This window comes from Cotesia typhae, unplaced genomic scaffold, assembly GCF_013202065.1.
Source record: "Cotesia typhae breed Kobodo isofemale line unplaced genomic scaffold, CoteBio_Ctyphae contig_5, whole genome shotgun sequence".
In the NCBI taxonomy this organism is placed as follows: Eukaryota; Metazoa; Arthropoda; class Insecta; order Hymenoptera; family Braconidae; genus Cotesia; species Cotesia typhae.
This window is the reverse complement of record NW_027423757.1, coordinates 9,024,747-9,037,680: the sequence shown is the minus strand read 5'-3', so window position 1 is coordinate 9,037,680 and position 12,934 is coordinate 9,024,747. Positions and strand designations below refer to the sequence as shown.

Below are 12,934 nucleotides of genomic sequence, written 5' to 3'. Positions count from 1 at the left end.
TATTTTGAATTAATATAAATATCTCCAGTATTTTATGTTTTGCTTATGATTCTTTGTTTACAAGCTAACTGTTGCGAGTAAAGAAAAAAAACTTTTAAGTAAAATAAAAAAAATTAAATAAAAATGAATGAAGAAGAAATTAATGATATTGTTTATGAAGCAAACAGAAATATAATACAGTTAAAAAAATTATTGGAGCTAACACAAAAATTTCGAGGTATTTAAGCATTTGTTTTTTTTATTAAGTAACTTGACAAATTATTTTAATGATGTAATATTTGTTGTAGTTGAAGCTGTAGAGTTGGAAGTAAAGATATTACAAATGTATAAATCAACTACTGTGAAAGAGCTTCAAGAACTGAAATCAAGAGTTCAACATAAAAGTAGTAAAAAAAAATTAGAGAAAAATGATCTTGAGTTACAACAATCTTAATATTATTATTAAAAAAATTACCTAATTTTGTAGACTTCGGTTGCAATTAATATTTCTATGCTGTAAGATTTGCTGTAAGATTGCTGTAAGATGCTTCAAGATATGTAAAAAGTCTAAGATAAAACTAGTTCATACTATAATTATAAAAAATAATTAATGCTAATTAATTTAAAAAATGTATATTATCGTTTAATAATCTTGCATTTTATTTTCTATTCGTAGAACTAATTGTTTTTCTAATAAATCTCTAAAACTCGTGAAGGAAATTTAAATCATTTTTAAATTAGAAGAAATCTAAAAATAAAAAAAGCTGTAAATAATTGTAAAAAAAAATCATCAGTTTATTCGTAATAAAAAATACATCAAACAAATGTATATACTTCAAATCAATGCAAAAAATAATTTTTTTAAATCCCGTTTTATCAAATTCACATCATTTGATTATAAACCACACTGATAAGTCCCTACTTTAATTTTGATATGTGAATACAATAAATGAGTTTGATCACAATTTAATTTTTACAAATAAAAAATACTAAAATTTATTTTAACTAATTATTGTCTCATTATTGATTAAAATTTTTCAATTACATTGATTTTTAATTGACTAATACAGTCGTTGTTTTATGTTTGTACCGGCAGTGATTTTTTAAATACCGTTTTTGACCGAACTGCGCTCCACAAATATTACATTTATGAATTTTTTCCGTCGCATGAATGCGTTTATGACGACTTACACATCCACTTGTGCGGAATTTTTTCCCACAAATATCACAGCAGTACGGTTTTTCATGTGTGTGAACCAAAATATGTTTTTTTAGCTCTTGACTACGAGGAAAAACACGCTCGCAAGTTGAGCATTTATGTTTCGATGTCGTTTCTGTAAGGTGAAATTTTTTGTGACTATACAGAGCTGACTTTTGTTTGAATGATTTGTCACAGAATTGACAAGCAAATGGCCGATCACTTGAATGAGTACGAAGATGTTCATCTATAGCAGATTTTGAAGATAATACACGACCACAGAGATCACACGGATATTTTTTTCTACCACCGTGAGTTGTTTTATGTCTAGTCAATGCAGATGCAGCCTTAAAACCTTTCCCGCAGGTTTCACATACATAAGGAGTATCTTCAGAATGAGTATTTCGATGCGTCAGAAAATTATATACAGTTGACAATACTTTATTGCAATCTGAACATTTGTAATAATTAATTCCATTAATTATTATCTTTGAATTTAAAATCAAAGTCTTTTGTTCAGTAGTTCGTTTCCCACGAGTGACTTGTTTCTTCTTAATTTGTAATCGCCTTCTACCACTGGGACACCTGAAATTATATTTATCGATAATTATAATTATAATTACTTCTCTAATACAGATGATTCACTTCCGTGGTTTATACGTCTATGGTTAACTAAATAACGTTTTTGACGGAACGATAATCCACATTCAGAACACTGCCACGGTTTATCATCAGAATGTACAAGTTTATGTTTTTTTAATTCATACTTTATTCTAAAAGGTCGATTACAAATATCACAAACAAACGGTTTTTCGCCAGTATGTTTAGTAACATGGACCATAAGCGTCGGACGTGTGCGAAAAGATTGATCACAGTGTACGCATTTGAATGGGAACACATCACTGTGTGTACGATTGTGAACAAAAAGCGACGCCTTTTGCTTAAAAGTTTTTCCACATCTGTTACAAACATAAGGCCGTTCGTCCGTATGAATACGTCGGTGATCAACAAGTGTGCGCTTGGTAGCAAATGTTCTATTACAAATGTCACACGAAAAATTTTTAATTCCCTCGTGTGTCTCGTGTAAATGTCGGGCAAGGCCTTGGTTCACTCTAAATTGTTTCCCACAGAGATGACAACAGAATGGACGTTCACCGGTATGAATACGCTTGTGCCAAAAAAATGTGTATGGTGAAAAAAGGTTTTTTCCACAATCTTCACAGTGATAATAAACGCGACCATCAACTTCCATTCGAGCGTTTTCGATCATTTCTTTATCAAAGCAAGATGGCTTTTTTATTAAATCATCCATTGGTACGTCCGGGTGAATCTCAACCATGTGTGCTTGCAATAACTTTTTTCTATTACCTATAAAACCGCAGTACATACAAGGATATGAGCGAAGTTGTGAGTGTTTTACTTGAGATTCTTTTTGAGTTTTTGAATTTTTATTATTATCTTTTTCTTCCAATTTTCGCTCCATTTCTTCTGAAGAGCCATGTAAGTCTTTATCTTTATCTCCATTATTAACTCGAGCTTCATCTTCGCTAGCACATGAATCATCATTGTCTTCAGAATAATCTTCAGGTTCTTGATTGATTTGTTCAACCATGGGTCTTGGTAGTTCTTCCAGCTTTTCATGACTCGTTATTGAATTTTTTCTCATACATCTTGAAGTTATCCTTCTTGTTTGTATAAATGAAGACCTGTAAAAGATTATAATTAAGGAAATGTCAACAATCATCAATCAAATTTTTGATTTAATACGACGATTTTTCTATTAGTCCATTGACAAAATTTCAATCTTGTTAGTCATTATTTCAACAAAAAGACAATCATATATTTACTTCAAAAATAATTTAGATTTAATATTTCAATTTTTTTCTTAAACTCATGGCTGTGTTCTTAGTTTGTGGCTTACTGTTTATTTCATTGCAGTATTTACTTCTTTCCCGGCCGAATAATTAAAGTATTAGTAATTTTATACCTAAAAAAAAATTTATAAAACGTAGTATCATTTTTTACCAACCTTTTTTCACTAGGTGTCTTTGAATTTTCGGGGATAGGTTCTTTTTCATGCTCTAAACTTTGAGGTACCTTAAATTTCAAACAAGAATCAGTTATCATTTATGTACAATTATAGTTACAATACAAATAAAGACTCACTGGATTACTCTCTACATGGGATACAGATTGTTGGACAGTTTCTAAATCAGATTTGTCGACCTAAAAAATTAATATCGAGTCGACAAGATACTTTAATAAATAAAAATAAGACTGAAGTTGACAGATATTAAAATTTTTTTAAGAATTTTATCGCAATTAAATTATTAAAAATTTTCACATGTGAAAATTAATAAAAATTACATGTGAAAATTTTTAGAAGCATTTTTTTATTGTAATTAATTTGTTAAAAAATTTTTTTAAATTGACAGCTGACCGCTAACTTCAATATTATTAAATAAAAAACATATTTTACCTGTTCCTTCGAAAGTAATCGTTCTTCAATCCCTAACAGCTTTTGCTCAGCATCCAAACATCCTTCTAATAAATCATGCCAAGCTATTAAAGTCGAGGCGCAGTTGTAACACAATTGCAAGGGCAATGTGTCATTTTTCGTGACATTTATTGGCAAATACCTTGATATTTTATTAATTAAATCATGTTGCAGGCCTTCGTCTTCAAATATTGGAACCATATGATTATTTGTGTTCGCACATACTCGACACAAGTCTTGTAGATTAATTTCTTGCTCACCACAATAAATATTCGTGTCATCCAGCATTGTTGTTGAAATAGAATCAGTGATATTTTGTTGATTTAATTCATTATTAAATATTAAATATTTGTTATTTATGTTATTTGTCTCAATGACATTGGTGTAAACAATTTTTTTGACAGACGCAACTAACTCTGTCTCATTACACTGCTGATACGGTATTGAACTCTTCGGTTCCATTATTATTATTCTTACTATTTAAATACTAATAGTTATTATACTGCTATAAATAAATTATAAAAAGAATTTACACTAAATATTAGACGTTTCATATTTAGTGGATAACCATACTTTTTTGTAGAATTAACAAATTGTTTTTTATTTGAAAATTGAAGAGAGCGCTGTGATCCAATGTTGATCCGACATGTTTAGTGCTAAATCTTACAGTTGTTAAAAAAAATTATTTACTCTTAGAAAGTTTTTTTAATAAGATAAATTAAATGAAAAAATTATTGTAATTTTTTGAAACTTATTATTCTTTAATGACATTAAATTTAGCTGTCACTTCAAAATTTTTTAATTTTATTTAACAATAAAATTGATTTCATAAAATTATTTTTAAAAAATTGCATTTTTATTTTTTTACATTTTCATGTCAATTTTTTTTTGCCATAATTTATTTGTTAAAAAAATTCTTAAAATTAATAAATATCTGCTAAATTAAATTTCATAATTAATTGTGAAACTTTTTAATTTAATTTTTTTTATAATAATTTAAATGCTATAAATATCTAAAAAAATTTTTATATCTGTCAACTTCAGTGTCATTCAACTTTAACATCACATTTAAATTTCGCGCAATTAAATTATCACAATGGTGAATAATTTCTCTACCAACACTACGAATGCCAAATGAATTCCTGAATACCTGCGTTCTTGCATTAAAAAAAAAAAAAAAAAAAAAAAAAAAAGCATCGAGAAATACTCGAAGCGTCAAAAAGAGTAGCAGCGAGTGGTTGTATGGTTGTATTGGCAATTGCAGTTAGGTAGATCCTATAGTAAATACTTTTTTCATCGCCGGTCATAATCTGCATTACAAGCTCGTGAGCATTCTGAGTATCACCATTGATTTTTTTTTCTCTACATGCTAATGTAAAATAATAAAAAGATACTATCTGTCAATATTACTAGATGTTTACTAGTGCATTATCCACTATCACAGTTTAGAGTACATCGCATTTGTTGAACGTTGGGACAATTGTGTTTAAAAATCTTATAGGTCTACTAACCACCTAACTATTATACAGCACTGATTCAATACACGCTACGTTTTAAATCGTTAATTAATTATTTTTTATTTACTAATAAAGTAGTTCTTGGACTACTACTGCATCAAAATGGGTAAGAATTGGTTATTGAAATTATTATTCTAGTACATTGTCATTGTATTTGTGTATGTGTACTAGATATTTTTTTTTTTTTGAAGATATCAATATTTTCAAAGCATGTAATTTAATTAGAGTAATTTTAATTTGCAAATATTTTCCTTGGATTTTTATATCTAGCATTGTTTCAAATGTTTATAGAAGATGCAGATACTATTGTTATTGATGACATTAACATGAAAATATTGGATGACTGTGTAAGCGAAGAGGATGAGGATGTTATACCATTAAGTGACAATGATAATGATAAAAATGATAATGAGGGTGATGCAAATGATGTTCAAAACAAAGAGGGTGATAACGAGGAGAATGAAAATGAAAAACAGTCGAAAAACGATGTGGATATAAATAAATCAAATAATGAAGTCGAAGTTATTGACAGTACTGGAGAAACTGATGGCATGGAAAATCAGCCAAATAATAAAGAAGATGATGATGCTCCGGTTATTGTCATAGATGTCCAGGAAAAAATTCAGACTGATGGCGAGGAGGATGAAGATGAAATTGACTTCACTGCTGATGTTAATCTTGATCAGCTCAGTGAGCTTGATGGCATGCGTAATACAACGCAATTGGAGAATATTAATAAAGAAAATGAAGGTTCTGATATTGTTATTTTGAAAGATTCACGTTCTGGTCCTAAAAATCAAGAGGAAAAAACTGGTCCCGAGTGGTATGAAACCAAGGTATGAATCGGAGCGGATGATTATTATTTTTGTTTTATATTTATTTAAATAATTTTATTTATTTTAGCTCACAGAAAAAATGACCACTGCCAAAGAGCGTTTGTCAAAATTATCTAAAGTCTTGAAAAATTCTTATGATTGTTATAAAGATTATTTAGAAAGGATTGAGGCTGCTTCTGGATCACCAGTTTGTCGAGTAATTAATCCATGGCGTTGCCCTTTGGATCGTCCCCATATTAATCGATGGAAATTTGCTTGTGAGTGATGAAAATCATTTTTTTACATTTTGTTTTTTTTTTTTTTACTTAGTTACTTATCAATTATCCTTGAATTGTACTTGTGATAACGAAACTAGTATTGATAGTATAGTTAGTCGAACTGTATAATTAACTCGTACCTCTGTATATAAAAACTGGACGTGGACATTTCGATTGTTTGTACGCTAGTAAGCCATTTGATTATAAAAGTCTAAGTAATCAAATTAATCATGTTGATATAATTATTACTTGGACTTTTAAATGGCACTAATGGGTCAACATTCGTAAGTTTGTTGGTCTAATATTAGTATGTGGCAACACGTGATTATTTTACAATTTTAAATTGATGCATATATACAAGACTAAAGTGTGTTTATTTATTTATACACACTGCGTCTAATCAAGTGTATATGTGATTAGTTAATTCTCAATCTAGTTATATACATACATATTCAAACATATGTTTGTATGTATGCAAGGTACTTACTCGATCAACATCACAGGTGTTGCTTTCTCATAGTATGGCTTAAAAAACCATGATTGTATTTTTACGAATTCGAATCAAGTAGAATTTCTCAGTTAAAAATACAATCAAGTTATTGATGAATTAATAAATAAGTAATGATGATGATAAGCGTTTTTTATAAAGTGAAAAGTTGATAAAAATTTATCTAAAAAAATAATGCACCTATAGAGGTGTTACAAAACACCTGTACATAGGCCTGGAGAAACAAATTTATTAAATATTACATCAAAACTTAATTTTAAAGTACAAGGATCATTTTAAATTGAATGCAAAAAGAGCATAGTATAAAACAAATAATGTAAACATGATTTAGAAATCAATTGATGCTATCCACTTAAATGTTTTTTTTTTAAGTTTATTTTTTATATTTAAAGACTTTAATGTCTGTGGTAGCTTATTAAAATATTTAATTGCTACATATTTAGAGTTTTTGTGTGAAATATTTTTAGTTATATAAAAATATTAAAGTCGAATCATGATTAAGTCTTTGAGTGAATAGATCTTAAGTAAAAAGATCAGTAACTTATAAAACAGTCATGATTTTGTTTTGATTTACCCTTAAAATGTTCCTGAGCATTGTTTCTATTTTTTAACAACAACAAAAAAAAAAAAAAAAAAAAAAAAAAAAAAGCGAAAAAATTATTATAAAATTACTGTGACATGTTTAGGCACCAAAAAACCCATAGAAGAGAATCTGTCCGGCAAATCAAATAAGGAGGATGACAAGATTGATCGTGATCATCGTAATGATAATAAAGAAGGTGATGGTGATGGTGGTGATGATACCGTTAACAAGAAAATAGAAACTGTTTGGCGATTGGAACCGTGCGACGGTGGATCGACTGCGAATGCTAATAATGGCTTCCAAGCGATCCCAGATTTTGTAATGCGTGCTATCAAGGTATATTTATTCATTACCTATGTCAATGAGATTCAGCACTGCGTTACACCTACATTCACTAAATTGTAGTACAGTATGATGTCCATTGTGGACTGATTCTGTTTTTAATCTGCTGCTCATTCATTAACAATGCATATTATTATTAACGATTAAACTCTGTCGAGTTTTAATTGTTTTAAAATATGCTTTAGTTCCATCTGATTACAACAACCAACTACCGGATACCACTTGATGGATTCTGAATCCTCGAGTGAAGAAAATGAGACTTGATTGTATGATTGAATCACACGATCTACTCTTATGGCTGTCATAATATATATACTTAATTTATTAAATATATATATATATATATATATATATATATATATATATATATATATATATATATATATATATATATATATATATATATATATATATATATATATATATATATATATATGGTTTTATGAAGTCATAAAGTTTAATTGATTAATTTAAAGAAAAAAAAAAAAGCAAAAACTTATAAACAGAAATGTTTGATAAGTAATTAATTTATCGGAGTAAAGTTGGATTATTTATTGGCATTTTGATTTTTGTCAATAAAAGTCTCTTGTACTTTTCAGTGATCACTTATCACTGTGGGTAAATTGCTAATATAATTTTCATGGTTCAAGTATCGAGTTTTACATTTAAATAAAATATTTAAAACTTGATACTTCCAGAATTAGTAACCAGAAAAATAAAATTGCGTGAGATAAATACTGTAGTGCGATCGATATTTCTTTATTTTCTTTGACTGAATTGATGAATCCTATTGCTAGTTTTTAATTACTAATGTGACTCTTGGATGAATTTTTATTTTTTCGATATTTATTTTACAAATCGTATGCTTAGTAAAGTAATTCTGTGGATACAAGAGTTGTATTAGTTGAAATTATTTTTTTTTAATTAACATAATTATTTATCATTGTTTACGATTATGTAGGTGTTTGAAGAATTTATTAACTCGACAAATGAAAATCCAGAAACAAATGATAATAATGATGAAGTTCAAGAGATCAAAACATTTGAGAACAAACAAGAAGGAGACAAAGAAAAAACGGCAGAAGCGACTGAGAAAAAGAACGATGAACCAGCTAAAAAGACAGAGAATTCATCAGAAAATTTACCCACTGAAAATGTAGACCAGTGGATGTGGTTATTGGTCCGTAGTAACAGCAAAGATGAGCTCATGTTGTTCGCTGCTGGTAGAGCTATCTCCGGAGACACCATGGAGAAATTGAAAAAATTGTTTGAGTCAGGAAAAGGCAATGAGTGCAATATCAAGTCACTTTACTGTAAATCATTACTGAAGTAAGTTTAATAATTATTCGTGGTCACAAAATTATAAATATTTAAACGTGGAGTAATTTAATAATATTTACTTAATAATTTTTCAGAGTTAATAATCTCCAAACCGCCAACACAACATTTTTGGTAGGAACTGAGGCATTAGATGAAACAGTTGGTGATTTAAAAATACAGTTAGCTCCAAAAACAAACTTCTGGTTAAATACTGATGGTGCGGAACAATTAGCTAAAGCTGTTGAATTTTTATTGTTCCCTAATCCTACTATTACTGTACTTGATATTGGTTGCGGTCTCGGTTTAATTGGACTTATGATGGCATCCGTAAGTTTATATTTTTATTATAACAAATAGAAGCAAAAATATTTTTCTTTATAATCTATATTATTAAGAAAATGAACAAAATTTTGTATCCAGGATAGTCATATGATAAAATAAGTTTTTTTAGTTAAATTTAGTGTAATTGCAAAGGTCTTGATTTGAATTTGTGTTTATTTTGTTTATTTATAGTTTACAAGTCACATAGTGACTGCAAGGTTGTTAGTTGATATTAAAAAAATAAATTAATTTTCAGAAATGTAAAAATGTAATTGGATTAGATGTTTCAACAGAAATTGAAGAGGCTGAAATGACATGTGAATTGAATAAAATAAACAATGCTTCATACATAACCGGTAATTCAAATGAAATGTTGACGACTTTGGCGAAGAAATTAACAGGTTGTCGAGCATCAGCTGTTGTTAATGCCAGTACCAATATTGGTCGCAGTATGTATTCTTAGATTATTTTTTTTTATAAATATATATTTTTTTTTCGTGATATATTTTATAATAAACTTACTAATGATTGCTTTATTTAATTATAGATATTGAAATAATGAAAGGACTCCGGAAACTTCCTAATGTCCGTCGAGTAGTTATCGTAACAACACTAACAAAACAATCAGCTCGTTCAATACTTGAGTTGATTCAACCCGCTACGGATGCTCTAGGTGATCCATTCATACCCACGCGTGCTGTTGTAGTCGATACTCTTGCTACTGGGCCGCAATTTGAAGTTGTAATTAGAATGGAACGTCGTACAATGCGCCGTGTATTGAATTCATTTTTGCCTAAAAATCCATCGTTAGTTAAAAATAATAATACCAATAATCAACCATCTAAAAACAATAATCAAAAATCATCACCGCAAAAAGGTAGCTCACAGAAAGATAACACGAAAAAAGGAACACCGAAAGAAATTTCTACAAAAGAAAGTTCTCAGAAATCTAATATTCCATCATCGAAATTACCCAGAAATCCTCGTAGAAAATTTTTAGCAAATCAGCGAGCGCGTCTTGCGGAACGAGTAGCAGTACCTTCTCCCCGGGGATCGCCTAAAAAGTTGGTTAAAAATCCGTTCTTCGATAAGCCCCCGAGAAAATCTTGGCACGCTGAAAAACTACCTTCGCCGTCTGTATCGCGACCTTCGTTGGACTCCAAGGTACCTAAAACTACTCCAATACGTAATCGTCGACCACGCAATCGTAGATCAGAGCCCATAATTGAATCTAAAAATTCACCGAGACGAAAGCGTGAATGGGAAAATGATGAGTCACGAGCTGGGCGAAGTGGACCTCCCGAAAAAAGAGGACGTGATCAAGATGATGATTTACGTTTTAGATTGTCAGGTAATCGCTCTACTGAGCCTGATTTATTGCAGAAGATGAGAGATCAGCAGCGCATGCTGGAAGCTGCCAGAGTTAAGTTGACTACATCAGCTGATGATGTGCGTGGATCGACAGCTCAGCAAATTCAGGATATTCTTAACTTGGCGATAGAGCATACTAATCAGGTTCAAAGTCAATTGAGACGCTCTGTGTGGGAACGTATTGCACCACCAGATAATGTACGTCGAGATTTGCCACAAAATGAAGATGTTGTTTTCAGAGGACGTCAAGTTAAAGAAATTGGACAGCAGGATATTATAATAACAACTCCAAATCGTGAATTCTTATCGACAAATGAGATGTCACGTCCGAATTATTTGCCAGGAGAATCTAATCAGATGATGCAAAACGATTACATGCCAGAACAAAATCAATTATCATCACGTTACGATAATGACGTTGTTCATCCGCGTGATAAACGTAATGATTCGTGTTCACGAGGTAACAATCGCAAAGAAGGATTACCACTTTCACGAAGAAATTTATCACCACGTTGTGATAATCGTCGTGACAGTCGTAGATCTCCACCAAGACGTTCAATGCACTTGCCACCAAAAAGACAATTATCACCACCCAGAAGACCCATTTCTCCACACAGGCGTCCAATTTCACCACCCAGACGTCAAATGTCTCCATCACGACGCCCTATGTTACCTCAGAGACGTCCAATGTCACCACCCAGAAGACTACACTCTCCTCCAAGGCAGCAACTGTCGCCGCCTGGAAGATACTTTTCTCCATATGACATTCAACAACGTCAAATGTCACCACCAAGACATTTTTCACCTCCACGACGTCCTGTTTCTCCTCCAAGACATCGTGCTATGTCACCACCACGTCGTCAGTCTCCACCGAGACGCCAATCATCTCCCATGCGGATGCCCGGTGATGATTGGGACATTCCAAGCCGAGGCGCTTCTCAACAGCATCCTCACTGGCAACAATCACTCGACACTCGCCCGGCTGGTCCAAGATTCGATCCAATACCACCACCTTTGATGAGTAAGAATACACAAATGAATATTGGAAACGGTAATAATCGAATGAGTGGTGGTGGTGACGCTTGGAACAGTAATAACATGGGAAATATTACTCCCGAAAATCGATTTGGTGGACAAAATAATGATTGGAACCTACGTGAAAAAGAAATATACAATCCTCGTGTTGGTAATTGGGGTGATAGTAATAAGAGAGGTCAAAAGTCACAGATTAATAATTCATGGAATGCTAATGATAAAGATGATTGGAATGATTTGCCGGAAGATGCTAGGGATCCTTGGGGCGATGATGCTACTAGTAGTTTAGACAGAGACATAAGTGGTCCTAACATTGACAGAGGCATGGGTGGAAATGATCGTGGATCATTGGGTAACGACAGAGGTCTTGGAGGCAAAGAAAGAGGACTCTTGAGTGACAGGGGACTCATAAGTAACGACAGAAGTCTTGTGGGTAATGATAGAGGTATTTTGAACAATGACAGAGGTATGAATGACAGGTGGAATTTTGGAGGAAATAATAATAATAATTCTTCACAAAATAATTGGTCACTTGGCGGACCTATTAATCAGAATCCTTCCTGGCAATCTAACTTAGGAAACAACAATCCTTCTGGGAATAATTCTCGCTGGGCTGTACCGAATTCAAACATGAATATGCTTCAAGTACCTGGTAATTTGTCAGGTAATTGGTCAGCAAACAGCACTTGGCGTCCACTTGGAAGCAACATGTCCAGCGGATTTCCGTCTCGTCCTTTCAATACTTTCAAATAAATTTTAAAATAAGCTCATTTATTATACTGCTCTAGCTTTGATGCATTAATTTATCGATATTCATTATTTTTTTATGATTCGATCTTGTGCCAATTTTTTTTTTTTTTCATTCCTTTAATATCGAGGTAATTGATAGTTGTAGTTATATTGTCATATATTGTAATTGCACATTTTTCTTATTAATTTAGTTATTTTATTCATCAAAAATAAAAATAAGTTTTTCTTTTAATATATAGCTTATAGAGTAAATAATATACGTATCATATTAAACACAATAATTGATATTAATTTTACTTGAATAAAGGTAAATTTGCAATAAGCACTATGAAATGCGTTTTTAAATTTAATCTTTTATAAAAATATAGTCATCAATAAAAATACTTTAATTCAAAATGGCTGAGTTTATATTTCAAATCC

The 12,934-nt window shown here is 30.9% G+C and overlaps 3 protein-coding genes across 6 annotated transcripts; 2 read left to right on the top strand and 1 right to left on the bottom strand.

Moving 5' to 3' along the window:
* The first annotated feature begins 84 nt into the window (after positions 1 to 84).
* Positions 85 to 1,030, top strand: LOC141530880 (uncharacterized). The gene is made up of 2 exons (XM_074248261.1): positions 85 to 217; positions 288 to 1,030. The coding sequence occupies exons 1-2, from the start codon at positions 124 to 126 to the stop codon at positions 431 to 433; spliced, it is 240 nt and encodes a 79-aa protein (XP_074104362.1). The 5' UTR covers positions 85 to 123; the 3' UTR covers positions 434 to 1,030.
* Positions 1,031 to 1,656: 626 nt separating this feature from the next.
* On the bottom strand, positions 1,657 to 4,250 carry LOC141530879 (uncharacterized). 3 transcript variants are annotated; one of them, XM_074248260.1, is made up of 5 exons: positions 3,935 to 4,250; positions 3,657 to 3,856; positions 3,344 to 3,403; positions 3,207 to 3,274; positions 1,657 to 2,883 (listed from the first exon to the last, which is right to left on the bottom strand). In XM_074248260.1, the coding sequence occupies exons 1-5, from the start codon at positions 4,134 to 4,136 to the stop codon at positions 1,797 to 1,799; spliced, it is 1,617 nt and encodes a 538-aa protein (XP_074104361.1). In that variant the 5' UTR covers positions 4,137 to 4,250; the 3' UTR covers positions 1,657 to 1,796. The 3 variants fall into 3 exon arrangements, with proteins under 3 accessions (XP_074104361.1, XP_074104359.1, XP_074104360.1); XM_074248258.1 differs by having other exon boundaries at positions 3,657 to 4,250; XM_074248259.1 differs by lacking the exon at positions 3,344 to 3,403 and having other exon boundaries at positions 3,657 to 4,250.
* Positions 4,251 to 4,960: 710 nt separating this feature from the next.
* Positions 4,961 to 12,892, top strand: LOC141530501 (uncharacterized). 2 transcript variants are annotated; one of them, XM_074247633.1, is made up of 8 exons: positions 4,961 to 5,297; positions 5,483 to 6,027; positions 6,095 to 6,284; positions 7,479 to 7,711; positions 8,679 to 9,046; positions 9,133 to 9,364; positions 9,615 to 9,807; positions 9,906 to 12,892. In XM_074247633.1, exons 1-8 carry the CDS (start codon positions 5,294 to 5,296, stop codon positions 12,515 to 12,517), a joined length of 4,377 nt encoding a protein of 1,458 aa, XP_074103734.1. In that variant the 5' UTR covers positions 4,961 to 5,293; the 3' UTR covers positions 12,518 to 12,892. The 2 variants fall into 2 exon arrangements, with proteins under 2 accessions (XP_074103734.1, XP_074103733.1); XM_074247632.1 differs by having other exon boundaries at positions 5,462 to 6,027.
* Positions 12,893 to 12,934: the final 42 nt, after the last annotated feature.

Coding starts and splice junctions, on each gene's coding strand:
- LOC141530501 (XM_074247632.1), top strand. Junction 6,285..7,478: donor TAATCGATGGAAATTTGCTT/GTGAGTGATGAA, acceptor TGACATGTTTAG/GCACCAAAAAACCCATAGAA. Junction 9,047..9,132: donor TACTGTAAATCATTACTGAA/GTAAGTTTAATA, acceptor ATAATTTTTCAG/AGTTAATAATCTCCAAACCG.
- LOC141530879 (XM_074248258.1), bottom strand. CDS start 4,136: ATGGAACCGAAGAGTTCAATACCGTATCAGCAGTGTAATGAGACAGAG. Junction 3,404..3,656: donor GATTACTTTCGAAGGAACAG/GTAAAATATGTT, acceptor TTAATTTTTTAG/GTCGACAAATCTGATTTAGA. Junction 2,884..3,206: donor AAGACACCTAGTGAAAAAAG/GTTGGTAAAAAA, acceptor AATCTTTTACAG/GTCTTCATTTATACAAACAA.
- LOC141530880 (XM_074248261.1), top strand. CDS start 124: ATGAATGAAGAAGAAATTAATGATATTGTTTATGAAGCAAACAGAAAT. Junction 218..287: donor GCTAACACAAAAATTTCGAG/GTATTTAAGCAT, acceptor TATTTGTTGTAG/TTGAAGCTGTAGAGTTGGAA.